This window comes from Ischnura elegans, chromosome 10 (assembly GCF_921293095.1).
Source record: "Ischnura elegans chromosome 10, ioIscEleg1.1, whole genome shotgun sequence".
Taxonomy (NCBI): Eukaryota; Metazoa; Arthropoda; class Insecta; order Odonata; family Coenagrionidae; genus Ischnura; species Ischnura elegans.
Window position 1 is genome coordinate 63,847,495 of NC_060255.1, and position 18,263 is coordinate 63,865,757.

The following is an 18,263-nucleotide window of genomic DNA, read 5'->3' on the forward strand; positions in this document are numbered from 1 at the left end:
TAAGAGTAGAAACAACAACAAGCAATGCGAGGTCAATGTGCAAGGATGAGCAGTATTTATGATGCGATTGTATGCCCTTGCCGTAAGTGGACGACCAAGGAGGACAAGTGAGGCCTAAGGCAACTTGATTAAATAAATAAAAGTCAACATAAAAATTGAGAATACGTTCTGTGTGTTCTTGCCAGATGACAAGCAATGTGCGACATTAATCCCAGTTCTCGCAGCCAAAACCAGACTCCCTGCGTAATAATGCAAGTTTCTGCATGCCCTCAGTGCCACTCACAAGACTGACTGAGGCCTGCAAAATAAGGGTCACCGCACCTTAGCTGGCAGAGCCAAGGGATTATGAGCACTTGAAAGATGGCTGAGGGCCCTATAGCTACTGGGACGATCTGAAAGGAAGAAATTCCCTGGTTGGTGGTGGGGTCTATTGTACCCAACCCCACACTAATGTAGCCTCAACAATAGTGACCCACTCAGAATGAGCTCATAATTTCATCAATTTTTCTGCGAAAAGGTTGAAAATGTGTCCCAACTCTTAAGGTGTAAATGAGCATGAATAGAATGGTTTCCTATTATTTTTTCATTACCTAAATGGAAAGATTATTACTCCTGGAGTATGTGTTACACGCTTTTAGATTTTTAAATGACACTATCTTTTTTTTTGGGATTTAATGAAAAGTGAAAATTTTGAAGCCAGCGAAAACGTGACGGCTAAGTATGAATGCTGGGAAAAGCCTGTGTGACGTCTGGCTGCTGCTGAGTGAGGCCACCTGAGTGCGAGGCTATGATGCAGGCTGCTTGCTGCCGAGCATGGTGGTAGCGTAGAGTACCCTGCTAGCAGGTAGCGCTTGGCTTAAATAAGGATTATTAATACCCTATCAAACGAAGGAACTTTCCAACCATATGCAATTTTAATAGGTGATTATTAAGAGATGTTTCCGTGAGCTCTGTGCCTCGTGCATGCATTGGTAATCTCAGATGATGTAAAACTCCTATCTATCTACTCATATAGCATCTAGGTCCCCGTGACGTCATGTGAAGTGGCTTTGCACGGGCACCAATCTGGCCTTTTTCAAATGAGGTTAAAATTGACCATCAACATTCGTTTAAACTTGGATTTCTTAAAATAAATAATTTGTATATTAAGAATACACTAATGGTAGGTAGTGAGTCATAATCAATGCCTTTCGTTTTCTTTTATGAAGGAAACTACCATGTTGGGACATCCTAATGCAGGTGTTGCCATCTCCTGAGCACAAAATGAATTATGAACAAGTGTATTGAACAAATGATGAATAAAATATTGTTAACCTTCTTGTGCAATTGTGTGTAGACCAAAGTATGGGTCTCTTCAGTTTCCCAACATTACACTAATTGTAAACAGTGAAAAATTGTTGAACTAGCCCATAGAGGATCTGCATGGTTCTTGTTACAAAATTCAATAGCAAATTATTAAAACAAGGTTTATTGCAATTTTATGCACAATATAGACATATCACACCCATCATGTTACCATACACTTTATTTGTAGTTATATGTAGGTATCAGTACTTGACAATTTTAAAGCAATTTTGCAAAAAAATCTGATTTTAAGTTTTCAGTGTACTACCACATCCATCAACAACAATTGCTTCTAAAAAATATACCATAGTTTAAGTACATAGCTAAAAACATTTAGACTCTAATTAAATTCTAAGGTTGTTTGTATTGAGTACGGTAAGGCATGTGGGTAAGTAGTAAGTATCTCTTAATTCAGAAATGATGTTGACAAGAGACCTAGTTCCTCTCATAATAGACAATGGATACACAGACTTATGGCATTCACCCATGACTTGGTTAAATGGTAGGTACTCTCAAATTTAAGCATAAAACATTCAATATCATTCGAATACATAATTATCAACTCTTAAGTAAGAGGCAAATAATAAATTTCACTTTTTAAATTTAACGTATTTACATGGACAACAATCATTGAACCTTGCTGGGTAGCAGAGCTATATTACACAAAATGATTCCTTTCTTGCATTTCTTTACTACCAATTGAGTATGCTTGAGGAACCTGCAGTTATGGTGTACAATGATAATCCATTTTCACCCCTAAAAACATATCAAATATACTCCCATTTAGATTTAATTCAACTGACGTGACTGATTTCCTTAGGAGAAAGTTAAAACCTTGAGGACAAAACATTACTGATAAAGGACATTTTCACTTTGGTAGAGCTGGTATCCTCTCTAGGCATAAGGCAATAGATTATAGGTAGTCATCTAATGAAGCCATCACCAGCAATGGACTGTACGATTCGGTTACTTCGATTTTATGTTGAATTCATTTTTGATCTCCGGATGGTTTCAGTTGCTTCCTCCGCCTGGAGAAGAATTTCAACAGAGGGACAAAATAAACATGACTCTACTGGGGCCTTTCACATAATTTTATATTTAAAGATTAAAAAATATTATTAGATTTTATAGACTCGAATAAAAAATAAAATATTGTGTCACACTCTACCATGGATAAAAATATTCAGTTTCAATAATTTATTTGACCAAATAATAAAATTAGTCCTTCCTACTTCCACATCGATACCTCCCAGTTTAACGCATTTGTCGTCTTGTGATTTTGATGTTTCATTTTACGCAGCAGAGATAAACAATCAATAAGTGACTATTGGTGCTATTGGATTTTTACAACAAATCATAATTTCCTTTAGAAAATTTTAGCATTTAAGAGGAGAATGCTCTCTAAAGAATCACTAAGAAAACTGGTGAAGCAAAATTTCCTACAGCCCTTATGAAATGTTGAATCAACAGCAATAGATATTTTTCTTGCAGCACATTAGACATACGAAGGCATTGGATGTAGTCAATACAAATGAATACAGCAAAAGGGGTCACAACATTAGCACTGGTAATACTTTATTTCACATTCAGCACACAAAACAATTCCATGAACACCAGAATGTTATGTCACCATCCATTCCAGTCTCAAGAGCTGGATAGTATTGCATCTCATTTTTAAGTAAACTTTTCAAAACATTATCTCCTCCAAAATAGTAAAAAATAGGATTTCTTAAGGACGAAAAAATGACACTTGTAAAAACACAGAATTCCCATATGATTAAAACTGTTTTCAAGTCCAAAGGAAAAATTAAAGCCACTTGAAAAGACATGAACTATGACCAATCACATCTACCCTTCATATCTTCATGATGCTTTGTAAAAGATCTTACCTAAATAATATAAACTGCAATAATAATCATTGACGTCTCATTTTCAATTTGAGGGCAAGGGAAAATAAGCAAACAAAACTTTGAAGGGACGATATGATAAATAACGTTTCAATTCAACAATTAACTACTTTAAAATTACACATTCAAATTAAGAGCATATGGTTTAAGCTTGATAAAAATGAAGACTACAACATATATACATTACAACAAGACTTCAACCCTCAAAAGCACTTTCAAGACTGACAATAATGAGAGAGATACATAAAAGATCCCATCGTCCTCTATCCAAGCAACCTCGTCATTTGATACAATATACGACTACGGCATAAAAATTCAGTGGGCTACACAACAAATTTTCACCACCTTCTTCCCATTATCATTTTATTGTCAACATGCTATGCAAGTCAGCATTTTTGCGTGGCGATGGACTTCATTTTTCATACTTGGGAGCAATCATTGTTAAGCAAAGAAACAGCATTCACGATTTTTTTTAATGACACCTCAAAATAAGATCTAAACAATGAAATTGAGTAAAATAATTATGAGGTATTAGAAGAAAATATGGTATGGCACTCACCCCTACGGCTAAGACTTTGATTAAGCACAGAAAACATACTCTTGTCATTCTTTTTAACCAATAATAAATTTATTACTCCTCTGACAATGAAATGAAATGACTTCTTTAAAGAGAACACGATTCTGATCCTTATGATGCCACAAATTTCTGATGTATGTACATTCTCTCATGCAGCACAGGCTTCTAAGGTGGGAACAAAATATGCAATCCTTGATGCTTAAGAATAGACTAAGCCTAAAACTGCAATCACAACATAAAATTTATTGTGCGCAGGAGAAATCTAGCTATCTATAAAAAAAAAATTCATAATAATACATATATCGATGCTTGAGGTGGGAAATCATGAAATTACAAGCAGTCTAAATAGGTTACCAGTGAAAGCACTTTCTCTCAACTCTTCCAACTGATATCTCCAAGGCATAAAATTTTTTTGCACAAGAAGGCAAATCAAATGAAAATATTAAGTTATAACTCTTCAGTGGCATATTTGCCTTAATTTTTCCATAATTGGGAACAATAATTACATTAATCATAGCTTCATAATAGTTCGTACATCTCAATATTGTTTTATGGCATCACTTCAGAAATATGAATAAATTAGGTCATAACTAGAAAGCAAAAGTTTCCCCCTCAATTGAGAAATTAACTATTTAAAAAAAAAGCGAAGGAGTAGAAACAAAAGCAGGTTGAACAAAAAGGTTTGATGTAAATTAAAATGATATTATTGATTTTTAAGAGCATTGCAGGTTCATTCTAATACACTATCTCTTGATGAAACCATTAACCTCAATTTTCAGGTGATGTCGAAGGACATTTATAATGTGAAACAGCATTTTGATGCTTAAAAAATAAGAACAGGCATTTCCTGGACCTTCACTCAACAGCTAAGATATATTAATATACATATGTAATAGCAGCTTGATCAAATGGAACAGTGGAAATTAATCTGAACACCTAATTCTCCCAAATGATGAAAGCAAAATAATTTTTGCGTTAAAAAATTAACATTATGTCAATTGATAGCAAAAAATCACTACCAAGGCACTATTCAACATACTATAATTTAAAACGTAGACATTACTTTGAAACGTAGACAGATTACTCCGCAAAAATATCCATCATTCAGTTTTGATTACATTTCATATGTTTGTATTTGCTTACTTTACTGTTTTACTATACATACAAATCAACCACTCCTTTCAACATTTCTAAGCTACAACAACATGTTTAGAGACTTATTGAACACACTGATCATTTCAGAATATAGCGACCAATGTAATTATGTAATTTACAACATAAAATACACATTTGGTAGTATTATTCAGTATTTTGCACCATTGTACACTCATATATTGTCTGGAGAAGGGGATTATAGGATATATATACAATTGATATATTAACAAATTTAATGTATACAGACAGTGGCTGAGCACTTTGACACCAAGTCTACACCAACAAGGAGGATTTTAACATATCTTATTTGAGATATAATATTTTAGCACTTTAGGAATGCTGCCCAAAATTATATTAATATTTATACCACCATCAATCTCCGCTAACCCTGATCCAATTCAAGTTGAGGTACATTTTGTGGTACAGTCATCAAGAAATAAATCACAGCATTAATATACATGTAGATTTCAAATTAATACAGGATATCAAATCACTATAATACAGTTTATGATGTGAAAATATATACAAACTAATGTACAATATATGTATCAGCCATTTTCCATTCATATAAATTATTACAACAGAAAATAAAATCTCATACCTCTTCAACAATAAATAATATTTTAAAAATAAATTGAAACAAGTCAAGATTCCATCAACACAAATAATGTGTAACAGCTAACATGAATTAAACTAACTCATTTCAGAGTCATTTTCACGAGGTAAAAGGTGGCTAAGGGGCTCTTCACATTACAGAGCAATGTAAATGCTAGTATGTTCTCTCATAGAAAAACACAAAAAATTTGCAAAATTTTGACCAGGAATGATTGTAGGTTAAAAAATCAGTTGGAGCAAACACAGCCTTTAACATTTAACATACCATTATAACTGATTTTTTTACCACAAGCATACAATGGAATGTTTCTTTAACGTGCAAGAGCAGAGCTCGAGCTGATTTCACAATTTTCTTTCTCTGCAACAATAGAACATCATAGGCAACCTTGATCTGGTTTTCATTATTTTTGAGAATAAATTACACAAAGTACAGTTGACTTCAAGACTAGAAATTGATGATCAGGGAAAAATGTTAGTGCAACTTCCCAGAGAAGTGCAATTAGGAAAAATTTTCACAGCACAATTAGAGACATTTGAAAATTGTAGTTTGATTCATCAGTTTTGCCTTGAATGACAAATTACATTAATTGTTATGCTGAAGTCATGAAAATTTTTAGGTGCAGAAAAATTTGGAGAGAAGTTGAACGAATCAAATTTCACACCAAGTAAATAATTTTATCCTATGTTAAGTTAAACTGGATGATATACTTTCAGCTCTGACATAGCCAAGTTGACAAAAAATTAATTATTTTCACAAGTTAGTTAAAGGAGCCCTTCAACTTATAACTGCTAGAAATAAGCATTAGTCCATCAGTCTACACTGAGAACTAGTAAACCAGTCAAAATTATACTTTAAAGTATTGAGATTTTACAGGACAAAGAAATTATTAATAATGGTCAAAAGTACTCTCCACAGCGTGGTATCTTTGAAAACCACCATGAATGAAAAGCTATTGAAAAATATAACAATGTAGCTGATTGCTGCATAAAAAATGTGGCATGTCCTTGAAATGAAATTCGAACAAAATAACCTTCAGTCAACAACAATCCAGTCTTTATCATCGTAATATCTGGGATCAAATAATAATGTGCAAAATCAATGTGTAGGCATCATAGTTCGGTGGGTAATTGCAGCCATACGTTCCGATATTCGGAAATGCACACATTTGAGCCTTCCCACTGGTTTTCGACATTGTTTCACTTACAGTCCAGAGAAAAAAAAGCACCCCAAAAAGTACTCAACAAAATCAATTTGCTATTTTCAGGCATTCAATACGCACCCTTTTGTCATGAGAGCCAAACTTTCAAACAAAGGTTCATGAAAAAGGAGCGTTTACGTGAGAGAGAAATAATATTACGAGCGAATAAGTTTCTTATATCCTGCCCTTAACTGAATCAACAATTAATTCTGGTTTCAGACCTTAGTACAGTGACTGAACAATCGATGGAAAGTCTCTGTCCGGGAGCTGTCTGACTTTCATGGATCCATCAGCACCACATGAGAACAATCGGGCAGCTGAATCTACATGCAGCTGCGTGACGCCTTGGCCAATATTTTTGAAGAAGCTCGAACGAGCATGCTCCCCAGGAAACGAGTAGAATGCGTGGTGAACACTGAGGCCCCAAACCTACAAACAAAAGAGATTACAGTAAAACCTCTTTACATCGTAATGGAGGGGACCAAAATTTGGGCAATTTGATGTATGAAGGTTCACTATAGAGAGGTTTTCGTGATATGCACCATTTTTTCACATACTTTGGAAATGAAAGGTACTACTCTCTTTTAAATCATTATACATACGTGTTTAAACAAACATGCATGCATTAGTGAACATACATTTATTATTTAATTATAACAGAAAGTGAGCACTGTCGCATGATTTTTACCATGATTCTAGAGAAAACAATGTGATCTCTCTTAATTCAATAGTCACTTAAAATGATTAGAATAGTTGGATACCTTTTTTCTTATTTACTGATAGGTATACTCTCATATGGAACAAAATGGGCTTAACTAATGGTTAACATGAAAATTACCGCACATTAAAGGTGTATAAGAAAAAAAAGGGTGAAACTTTTATTGCTGAAAATGTAAATAAAAAAAAATTCCATGTACGTAATCGTGGCTGCACTAATGGTCTCGCTACGATTTTCGGAGGTAGTTAGGCTGTCTCAAGGGTGTTTCCTTGGTGTAATAAGTGGAGGTTTTACGATATAAAGAGGTTCACAACAAAGAGGTTTGGTTATAAATTTACATGTAAATCTGATGGGACCGTAGGGGTGGTATGATGTACGGAGGTTTATGATGTAAAGAGGTTCACTACATAGAGGTTTTACTGTATATTTCTTTGAAGATGAAAGATTTGGGTGTAGAGGAGAATGTCTCCCCAGGCTGAGCACCATTTCTTGGAAAATGGCTTTGATAACTTTACAAGCTAATCACTGACACCCATTTATGTACAAAGAAACGCATATTCTTCTATATATACATATTGTTACCTGTTATGCATGTGAAAAATAACTTTTAAAATTTCAATATGAATGGTGTTGTACATAATCATTTCACAAGGTCACAAAATTATATATATTACAGTTTTGTACGCACCAAAGTTGCTGAAATGGGGGCCAAAGAAATGGGCATCAAAACTATATAACAAACTGCCTACAGGTCTTAAAACTGTGAATGACATTGATTTGTTTAAATTGAAACTGAAAAGACTATTACTGACTCGTATTATTCAGTTAATGAATACCTCGATTCATTTTGGCTCTTATATGTAAAATATGTGCACAGGTAAATATGCAAGTTACTATGCATGTTTATACTTATTAAGCTTGTTTATATTGATGTGATTACTAATGAACTAGATTGTTGGGCAAATAAAGTTATTGTTATCATTATTATTAAATGAATACGTAGAGACTAGCCAGAGATGTACCAATTGTGGAGTGTGATAATTTAACTCTTATTTTCATTAACATACTGTAACGGTTAGCCACCAACTATTTTATTTTATGTTGTATGCTTTGTTTTGAACTCCCAGGCTATCGAATCGGATGATTCGATAGCATGGCTGGTTTTTGCACGCCGCCGTCCCTAGGGACGGCATAAAAAGGTGCGGCGGGTGAGGACTGAGGACAGAAAAAGGAGTGCAACGATGTTGTAGTGAGTGGTGAGTGAAATAATTGAAACCAAGGACAGGAAGTTCGACACCACGGAGCCATACGGACACAGTAACGTCAAGGACAGAACGTAAAGTATCTGCACTCCATCCCCCCCCCCCCAGTGAAGACCCCCCTCCTCGTATACGGTGAACACTGTTCGTGTGTGGGAAAAGGGATTTTTTTTAAATTTCTCTTTGGTTGTTATAACTTGGTCCTTTCATTGTTCAACAATTCTTTTTTGATGTTATAATAAATTGTTATTTCTGTATTGTAAGGTGGCTCACCGTCATTTCCATCCGAATCATCAGCGTATTTTACTCGTGGGCGAACCCCAACACCCATCTGGGATTTCAAAATTTTCCAATTTTTTTTATTTCTTGCTAATAACCACTTCCTTGGGACGTAGGCATCAGGGGAAGGGAGGACCCATTGAACGGGCTGGTTACAATACATTAAAGCACTGAATCGGGCTTCTTTCGACTGAATCAGGACCACATATCATGTCACAATTCGTATAGTAAATTTCTATAATTTAAAAGGATAAGACACCTCTGATGATTCAATGATAGTAGCATCAATTTCAACTAAAAATATTGTACCATTTTTAAAGCCACCCCCACTTTTTCTTGGAAGTGTATCCTTGGACAGTCTAGCTCTGGACATAATCACAGGACTTCAGCAATGGTCATCAAACAAAGGAAACTCAAACAAAGGATATCAAAAGAGCTTCTGACTCAAGCAGCCAGAGACTAAAAACTTCCAGAACTACAATTGCCAGATCCTTCAATGCATGATGGACTCCAAGAGTGAACCTTGCTACATGAACCCCAGCTGCCGTACCCAGCCGTAAATAACGGACTTGGCATATGGACCGATGGAGCCCGTACAAGGAGTCAAAACTCTGAACCCGGAAGCTAGCCCCTCATGTTGGCAGTGGACTGGATATCCACATATGAATTACTAGTCGGGAACATTAGGAATTCATCTACTTATGCCTCTCACCACAATACAAATCATTCACAGAACTGCCGACCAATACATCTCAAGTTACTCTCACATTTCCAATTGAAATTGTATAGTGGCCTTGACATATCTTACTACTGCAGCCAAAGCAAATATGCTCTACCACTGATATGTCTCACACCAAAAAATAAGCACCAAAACTTATGATAAGTTTCCCCTGTTTTCTGTCATGATTTGAAAGTTTTTCCTTCAACAGGACATAATGGTACGAAACCACTTGTCGAACTCATTACATGACAATATGAAGAACCTTTATTCACTCAAATTTCAGAGGCAAAAATGGAGAAGTCAATAAAAAAAAAGTTACCTTAATATCCCCATCGGCAGCACCAGTAACAAAGAATTCCTCTGAAGGGTCAATGGCTAAGCATTTAATGGGTGAATCGTGGGCCTGAAAACGATGCTTCAACTGCCGTTGCCTCAAATCTACCACGCAAATGTCACCTTTCTTGCCAGCAGAAATTAAAACTTGGTGTTGTGGGGCATACACAACACTTGAGGCTCCCTGGTCATGGCAGTTGAAAGCTGCAAAAAAATTCTTCAATTAAAATAGTTATACAATTTAAGGATATCAAGGCAAATATGAAATTTAAAATGAATACATTTAGAAACACAGACAATGGAAACCACTTATGGTTTAAAAATAGTGGGCTTCTATACACAGTTCTAGAGATCTACAGCTACATCTTCCTACAACCCCTCAAGCTGATCAAAAGGTATGCGGCTGCCGGTGTAATTATTATTTATGTATTATTGTTATTATGGGACACCAGTTGACAAATAAAAAAAGAGATATATGTATTGCATTAGTTGGAGTGACTTGACAGTGAAATTTGGCCTAGGATTTATTTAAGCCCCTTATTGTTATTAATTAGAACAGAAAGGAGGATGTTTTTTACATTATTAGCAAAAATTACACTGTTGAAACACCATAAATTCAACTAAATTCTGTTTCTTCTTAAAAATACAGAAAAATAGAATACAAACCTGTAATCAGAGCCTTCTTCTGTGGCAATAGTGTGTCCCAAAGAGCGACATTTTTGCTTTCTGAGCTGTGGCCAGCTGTTGCCAGCAAGCTACAAGATCCCAGAAATACAAAGTCACTAGTCAACTTGCTGTGACACTGGTACGTCTGAAAACAGAGATGAATTGAACACGAGTTAGAATAAATAAAGCAGAAATGGGCAGGGAATTGAAGATTCAATTAAATCTATTTGAATCCATGGATTCGAAATGCGATCAAATTTATGGTTTCAAGATTTGATTGAATCCTTTCCAATCCCAGATGGGCACAAGAGTCTATCAATCTCAGCCACTAACATATTTAGGGATATTTCCCTAGAAGGTTCCCTAAAACTTTTCTCAGGGTCTATAAAGGCGGGGTGAGGATACGATAACAGATGAAAGCTGCACCGGAGTATTTACTCAAACCACAAAATATCTCCCAGTGGCCCGACTAAATACAAGAATTGGAATAAAAAATTTGGAGAAAAGAATAACATAGAACTAATTGCTGCTTCAACTAATAAAATAACATTAATGATAAAAATATTATTATTATAATTTACAAACTACTTTCCTGCATCTGTGATCACAACACATCACATCATGCATCAGGGGTGCCGACTTACAAAAACTATTGGGGGGGCCCAAACCGGGAATCTGCCCCAGGAAATTTTATAAGTAGGTAGTTTTTAGTTTTTTAAGCATTTTAGAAGAGTCACATGATCAACATTAGAACCCTGATAACTCGAATCCTGATATTTGGACACTCCGGGGAAAATCGAAAAGCCTGACACATTTTTTCGTCACACCCATAACCAATTTTTGAGGGGGCTCGGGCCCCCTAAGGCCCCATGGAGTCGGCGCCACTGTCATGCATACATGCTACAGATGTGTGGTTCTTGGAAACCATCACTTATGCCCAAAATAACATTAGCAATTACCTACTTACTACTTTACATATACACATAGGGTTTAGTGGGTAATATGCTGATGATCACAGGATCACACGCTCTTGAGAAGCCTTTGAGTGCTCACAAAAATTCTCAAGGTATACTAAAACAGGGTTCCCACTCTAGCTAAATTATAAAACTCAAGGTTTTTTCTAGGTTTTCACAGTCTAAATTACATTAAATTCACGGTCTGTTGATAAGTCATTTTAGGAAGAATTGTTGATCACATAACAACCACTGGCCGCACGTTAACTAAAAATATAGCTAACGCGATGAACGCCAGGAATGCAAACGCAGCAATGAAAGTGCTCTCATGACGTCACCTATCGTTAGCAAAACTTACGTAGGGCCGGCTAAGGGTTGTGAGTGGGAAAATGGAGTGTGACAGGGAAGTGAAGAGGTCTCTGATTTCTCGCCAGGGTTAATGATCACATTGGCTAACAGTCTTCCAATCACAGGTCTGTGTGTCGTCATGGCACGCGGACCAATATTTGCGCTTTGAATATACGTGTGCAGATAAATGCGGGGAGAGTGTCTGCGAGTGACTGACCTTAAAATATGATAGACATATTGATTTTTCTTTTGATCCGTCATTCGTAGATCTACAATCAAGTTTGAGAGGTTTTTAAGGTTTTACAGCGAATTTCACGGCTATTTCCAGGTTTTTTTTTATTATTATTATTATTATATAGTACAAGTTACAAGTTGGCTATTTGCCAGGTGGTAACAGGTTATACAAAATAAAAAGAAAAACAAACATATAGCAAATGAGAAATACATTACCAAAATGAAACTAGAAAGTATTAAAATTCAGTGATATTAATTTTCCAATATTAATCCTCTACACCTCTTTTTGAAAATCCTTACATTGTTAGGGTAGGGCTTAAACAGTTCTGCAGGGAGTCTATTCCATTCCGTAATCGTCCTGTTAAGGTACGAGAATTTCTTTACGTTAGTCCTTTGCGGCCAGCATTTCATCTTGAATTGGTGATCATGCCTACCAATATAGCTGGGGTATTCAATCTTCCTCCGAAGTTCCCCCCATGCCTTTTCCCCTTTCAGTGTGCAGAAGAGTGCGCAAAGCCTATTTATTTTTCTTCTCCGTTCTAGTGTATCCCATCCCAGTTCTTTCAGCATTTTACCGACACTTTCGGTCTTTTTGTGTTTCCCCATGACGTACCTTGCTGCCTTTTTTTGCACCTTCTCGATGGATTCTGTTTGTCCCTTTTCATACGGGTCCCACACTAGTGACGCGTACTCTAAAATCGCCCGGATTAATGTCTTATATGCCTTCTCCTTTGTAGTTCGATCACTTTCCTTAAGATTCCTCATCACCCAATGTAACATTTTGAACGCCTTTTTTGTTAATTGTTCGACATTTGCCTCCTTCACGGTGGTCGGAATTCACGGCTTATTCACGGTTTTAAGGTTTTCACGGTCGAGTGGGAACCCTGTAGAACCTTGATCTATTATTAGTCAAGAGGATAGACAAAAAAATGGTGGATGAAAGAAAAACATAAAACATAGAAATAATTTCTAGAGCTCCAATAAAGTTAAAAATGAGGGATATCTAAGGGAAATGTACACATCACACAGGAATTGTAAAGGTATCTGAAGTATCAGCTGGAGAATTACTACCTTGGACAAAAACACTTCGAGCATTTCCAATTTTTGGTTCAAGAATTAAATCTGCATCATTTATAATTCAAGTTACATTTACATACCTTAATGATCTCTTGTATGATGGAAAGTGATAAATTAAGAGAAAAAGATCTGTCATATCATATGTTAGATTAGTCACGTGGGTTAGGATAACTAAAAGTTATCCTAACCCAAGCCATATACGGCCTTCATTTCTCTGCAAAAAAATTACCGACAAGCAGAGGCAAGGGCTACTGTCAGCACAGGAATTGTGGGCAAAAAAAAAGGATAAAAATAATTAAACATCAAAATGTGACACAAAAAAACTAAACCACCATAATTTTGCTAGTAGTAGTTCATAGTTTTTTATGCAGTTGTAATGACAAAAGAGCATATCCAAAGTACTACACTCTTAGAAAATGTGGTATAAATATGGCGTTTTTGATGCCCTGGAAATGCCTCCGTTGCATGTGTATTGCATTACCAAGATCGCACTGAAATAGATTTTCAAGCATGGAATATTGATACTCACAAAAAATGGACGTGCCACTGAGGATGCCAACCCAACTTGCCAAAGACTGACGTTTCCATCTCCATCAGCAATACCAAATTTATTGCCATGCTGGCTGAAGCGGGCTCTTGTAACTTTGGCGTAAGTTCCCGCAGGACGAGGCGTGGATACGGCTTGCGCATGTCCCCATTCCCACATTTGTACGGAGCCATCTTGAGAGCCAGTCAAATCTGGGGACAAATTCAGAGAATAAAAATTTAAATAAATATTGCTATATATTGAACTTATTGCAACCTTAAAAAAGAATCCCACACCATTCCACTTTAAATACAAAGTAAAAATGACATGACACATTTTGCAGACATAAGGGGGTAATTATCATGTTTTTAAACTTATGTACTCACACAAAGGCAGAAGTGGATGAGCACTAATTCTTCTAATTCCATCAACTTTGTGCTTAAATACCTGTAAAGAGATTAAATAACATTAGCAAATCATTCATTATCAATAAGCATCGGAAATGGAGTAACATACAAAAAGACAAAGCTGCTAAGCTCCACATAAATATATATAGCATTTCTTATTTGCGACTACAAAAAAAAACTTCAAAAATTTTAACTGATGTGCAAGGATTCTGCAAATGCAACAAATACAATGGCTCACTACTATTGAATTGAAGACACGAAGTAATTCTTGATAAACAAGGCATCTGAAACAATATGCCTAAACTACAGATGCTCTAACAGTATTACATATGATTATAATTATTATGGATTGAAGATTAATATAATATGTAAAAATTTAGTAGAGTCTAAAAAATAGTTGTACTATTGCATATAAAAATAGGTACAATGAACCATCATTCATGAATACACAAGAGATAAACTTGTTAAGCGTATTCTGTAAGAAATTATTCATCTTTCAACAAAGCAAGCAATATATAGATTCAAGATTTGAATAACACTCAGTGCAGGAGTTAGTTTTCTTAACACTGCAGCCATGCAGTAACTACATCTCTACAGCTAACATGTGGCATCATATTCAATGCATTCTAATTGAAGTTGAAATGTGATAAGTAAAGAGCAAGGCAAATAAAAGAACATAACCGACGAGACAAAAACACAACGGAACAAATGAATTCCATTAAGCTACCCAAGGCATATTTAAAGGCTCACCGGTTTCAACAAGTGGCGACTACGATCAATGACAAACTGACAGAACCGTGGGTTGTGAGACCCAGGAAAGTTCAGCCCTTTCATCTAATGAGAAGAAGGTCAAAGATGAGAGGAAGTAAAAGAGAGATGTGGTATAAGAATCACATTGAAACAGCAGCAGAAGGTTGAATATCCAAAGGGATTACAGAAAATTTTGACCAATCATAAGAACAGCAATTTGACAGAAAAAAAACCTTGAAATGTTAATGTTTTGCAGACCCAAAGTGTGGGCAAAAATGCTGTTACTATGTCGCATACTTTTTTCCCCATAGGGACACTAGCCTCACCTTCAGAACACTAGCAAAACATTTGTTTTGCTTAGAACGTTTCTTTTAGATACCTAATTCAAAATAAAGTTATTTGTCAGACTCATATTAAGAAACTTTGCTATATTTTAAAGGGTAATGCTAAATTTTTGTGAAAAAGATATGAATCCCGGTTTTGTATCCGCATTTTCTGAAAATCTCAGACAGAAAATAAAACTATTGCGGAAAAAAATTAATACAATTTTCAGGCATGATTTTGGACACTTATCAAGTCATCACACTCAAAACATTACTTTTCATATAGGTATTATACATTTGGAGAAAACTTGACACAAAGGCAAGGAAAAGTATCAAACTGCAATTATCTTCAAAAAATTTAATTTTTTTCGAAGTTACATTATCCAAGAAACACAATCATGTATGTCTCTGCATAAAGAGCAACAAAATATTCACTAAAAGACTAGAGCTAAAGATGGATATTTTGTAAGTATAAATGGACATATATCTATTCAAAGAGATCAATCAATGAAGTGTAATGGCTCATAATAAAATAATGTAGAAGGAGGGTATACATAAATAATGTAATATTTCCAAGTCCAGTTTCAGAAAAATAATAGCCTGATTTGAATCATTAACATCAGTTTATCTGAAATACGAATTGGTGGTTTCCTGGTAAATGATGTTCACAAAGTGCTGTCAGGTTTCCAGCCAGGTCCATTACTCCATGCCTCAACATTTCAGCTTTTGTCTCAGGTACATTTATCAAGGTAATGAAAAAGAAGACAGTGCCCAAGTTGGGAGCCAAAAATTGGAGGCCGTGGAGTTATTGAACTGGGTGGAAAGCCAAGAACAGTCCTTGAACATCAGTTTACGTGTTTCCTAGTAAGAGTAATGATTTATTGGAAGACTAAAAATAGCTAAGCTCCCAAAGATCATCCGATAATTGATCATTTTTATATTATATTACCAATATGTGTATATATATATATCCCAGGCGGTGAATCGCAGGGAAGAGCTCCACAAATACCTGCACAGTAATACTTTGGTCCATGCAACTCAGTATAATTTATTAAGTTTGTACATAGTAATTAAAGTAATAAATTTAAACCAAGTTTGGCATAAAAAAATTTGAGGAACTTCATTAGAGTATCAGCCCATAAAAAGATAAATGAGGGATTTTTTGGTATTATATTCAAAGCCAATGAGAACAAAAAAAGAGATTTGAAAATGGAAATGATATATGTGATACACCTGTACCTTGGTATCTCCCTGAAACAATGTTCAGTTAGCTTACAAGATACAGACAAGAGACAAAAAGCTTAACGAAAAAGATTTCAATCATACCTTATAATAATTTATTTAAGCAAAGCATCTTGAACACGATGGCAAGACCAAAACCACATTTCATCAGTGATAAGTTAAAATTTTTAGAGCTGAAGTGTAGATAAATATCAAGAAATAGTCAGCATAAGATAGTCATTCAGTAAAGACAGTAGTCAAATATGAGAACCATGCAAAGATATGCATGAAATGGCCACCATCCAAAAAATTCAGTATATGAATTCAAAGATGCCTCTATCCAAACATGCCTAAGCCAATATTGAGAATTAAACTGGCCAAAACCTTAGGTTCATAATGAATAATCACCATCTATCTCCGGAGGAAGCCAAAATGGCTATTTGCATATGAATGGAGGAGAGATCAAGAGAGAATTATTATTCATTTTTTAGAGGCTCGGATGTGACGAATTGCTGAATCCAACTCCTGCAACATCCACTTTCAGCAAAATTTAAAGACTATTAGAAACATTTTCTGACAAACAGGAGCCCACAAAAAACCTGGGATATTCTTTTAATTCCCTTACATACTACCTGGAAGCCCCAGTAAATTATTTTTACTATTAAAGATAAGAATCATAAATACCATAAATAACTACAATGGGAAATATACCACAAAAATGCATTTTATAACGATTCTAATACACCACCATTTGTCATAAATTAAATTTTTGCATCATATATGTATTAATGGAACAGCAGTTTTCTATTGACAGAGTTCATAAAAATATTTGCCAATAAAAATTCCTGGATTTTCAAAGGTCACAATTCAACTACAGTGGAACCTCGTTAAAGCGAGTACGGGCTATAGCGACACCCCCGCTATTACGAGAGATAGCCGATGCACCGTCAATTGACCCTATAATAAGAGTGTTAAAAAATTCGTTTTTACGAGACCCTTTCGGCATTGGCTCTCGCCATAGCGAGGGTTTCACCGCCGGAAGACTTTCATCAAGACTCCTTAATCTCTGTAACTGCTAGCGATCTGTTAGAAATGAAGTTAATGGAGTGCTCAGTCTCAAATTTATGTGGTAAACTGTCGTTCGATAAATATAATGATTGACGAAACAATGCTTTAAATGATTTTTATTCAGTGTGGCGCTTATAAATTGTTTGAATAGTTAGTCGTTATTTGAGTAAGGAAATTTAGTGATGCAAAAAAACATCGCCTTTCGTCTGGATTTATGCTTATGTTTATCGGATAGATGTTTATCTGTCGCCGCACCACTCCTGTTCCTGTTTATCTGTTCGCAACAGGTATATTGGCTATTATTTGCTCCACCTCCGGTAAAGCGACAATTCGCTATAGCGAGTGTTTTTTAGTGCACCGTGGGGTGCCGTTATATCGAGGTTGCACTGTATTATAGCTTTTATATAATGTTTTCTTTTTATAAAATATAAATGTCCATAGAGCTACCAATCTATAGCCTACATATATCTATGAATCTGCATATTTATACTTCAAATAGACTATGAATATGTCATTTCATTACAGTGATCCACTTGTTGCTAGGGAGAGAATGTCTACAAATTTCTTTAATCAGTTTACGTAA

The 18,263-nt window shown here is 35.4% G+C and overlaps 1 protein-coding gene across 4 annotated transcripts in view; it reads right to left on the reverse strand.

The window, feature by feature from the left end:
* Positions 1–1,452: 1,452 nt before the first annotated feature.
* LOC124167084 (dmX-like protein 2) overlaps positions 1,453–18,263 on the reverse strand; it is a 113,107-nt gene continuing 96,296 nt past the window's right edge. For 3 of the 4 annotated variants that reach the window (XM_046544876.1, XM_046544875.1, XM_046544874.1), the window contains exons 50-55: positions 15,069–15,152; positions 14,298–14,358; positions 13,915–14,123; positions 10,774–10,918; positions 10,094–10,311; positions 1,453–7,226 (exon numbers count right to left, since the gene is read on the reverse strand). In XM_046544876.1, coding sequence (XP_046400832.1) covers positions 7,020–7,226; positions 10,094–10,311; positions 10,774–10,918; positions 13,915–14,123; positions 14,298–14,358; positions 15,069–15,152 — 924 coding nt within the window. In that variant the 3' untranslated portion in view covers positions 1,453–7,019. The remainder of the gene's footprint in view (positions 7,227–10,093; positions 10,312–10,773; positions 10,919–13,914; positions 14,124–14,297; positions 14,359–15,068; positions 15,153–18,263) is intronic. The other variant, XM_046544877.1, reaches the window with a different exon arrangement.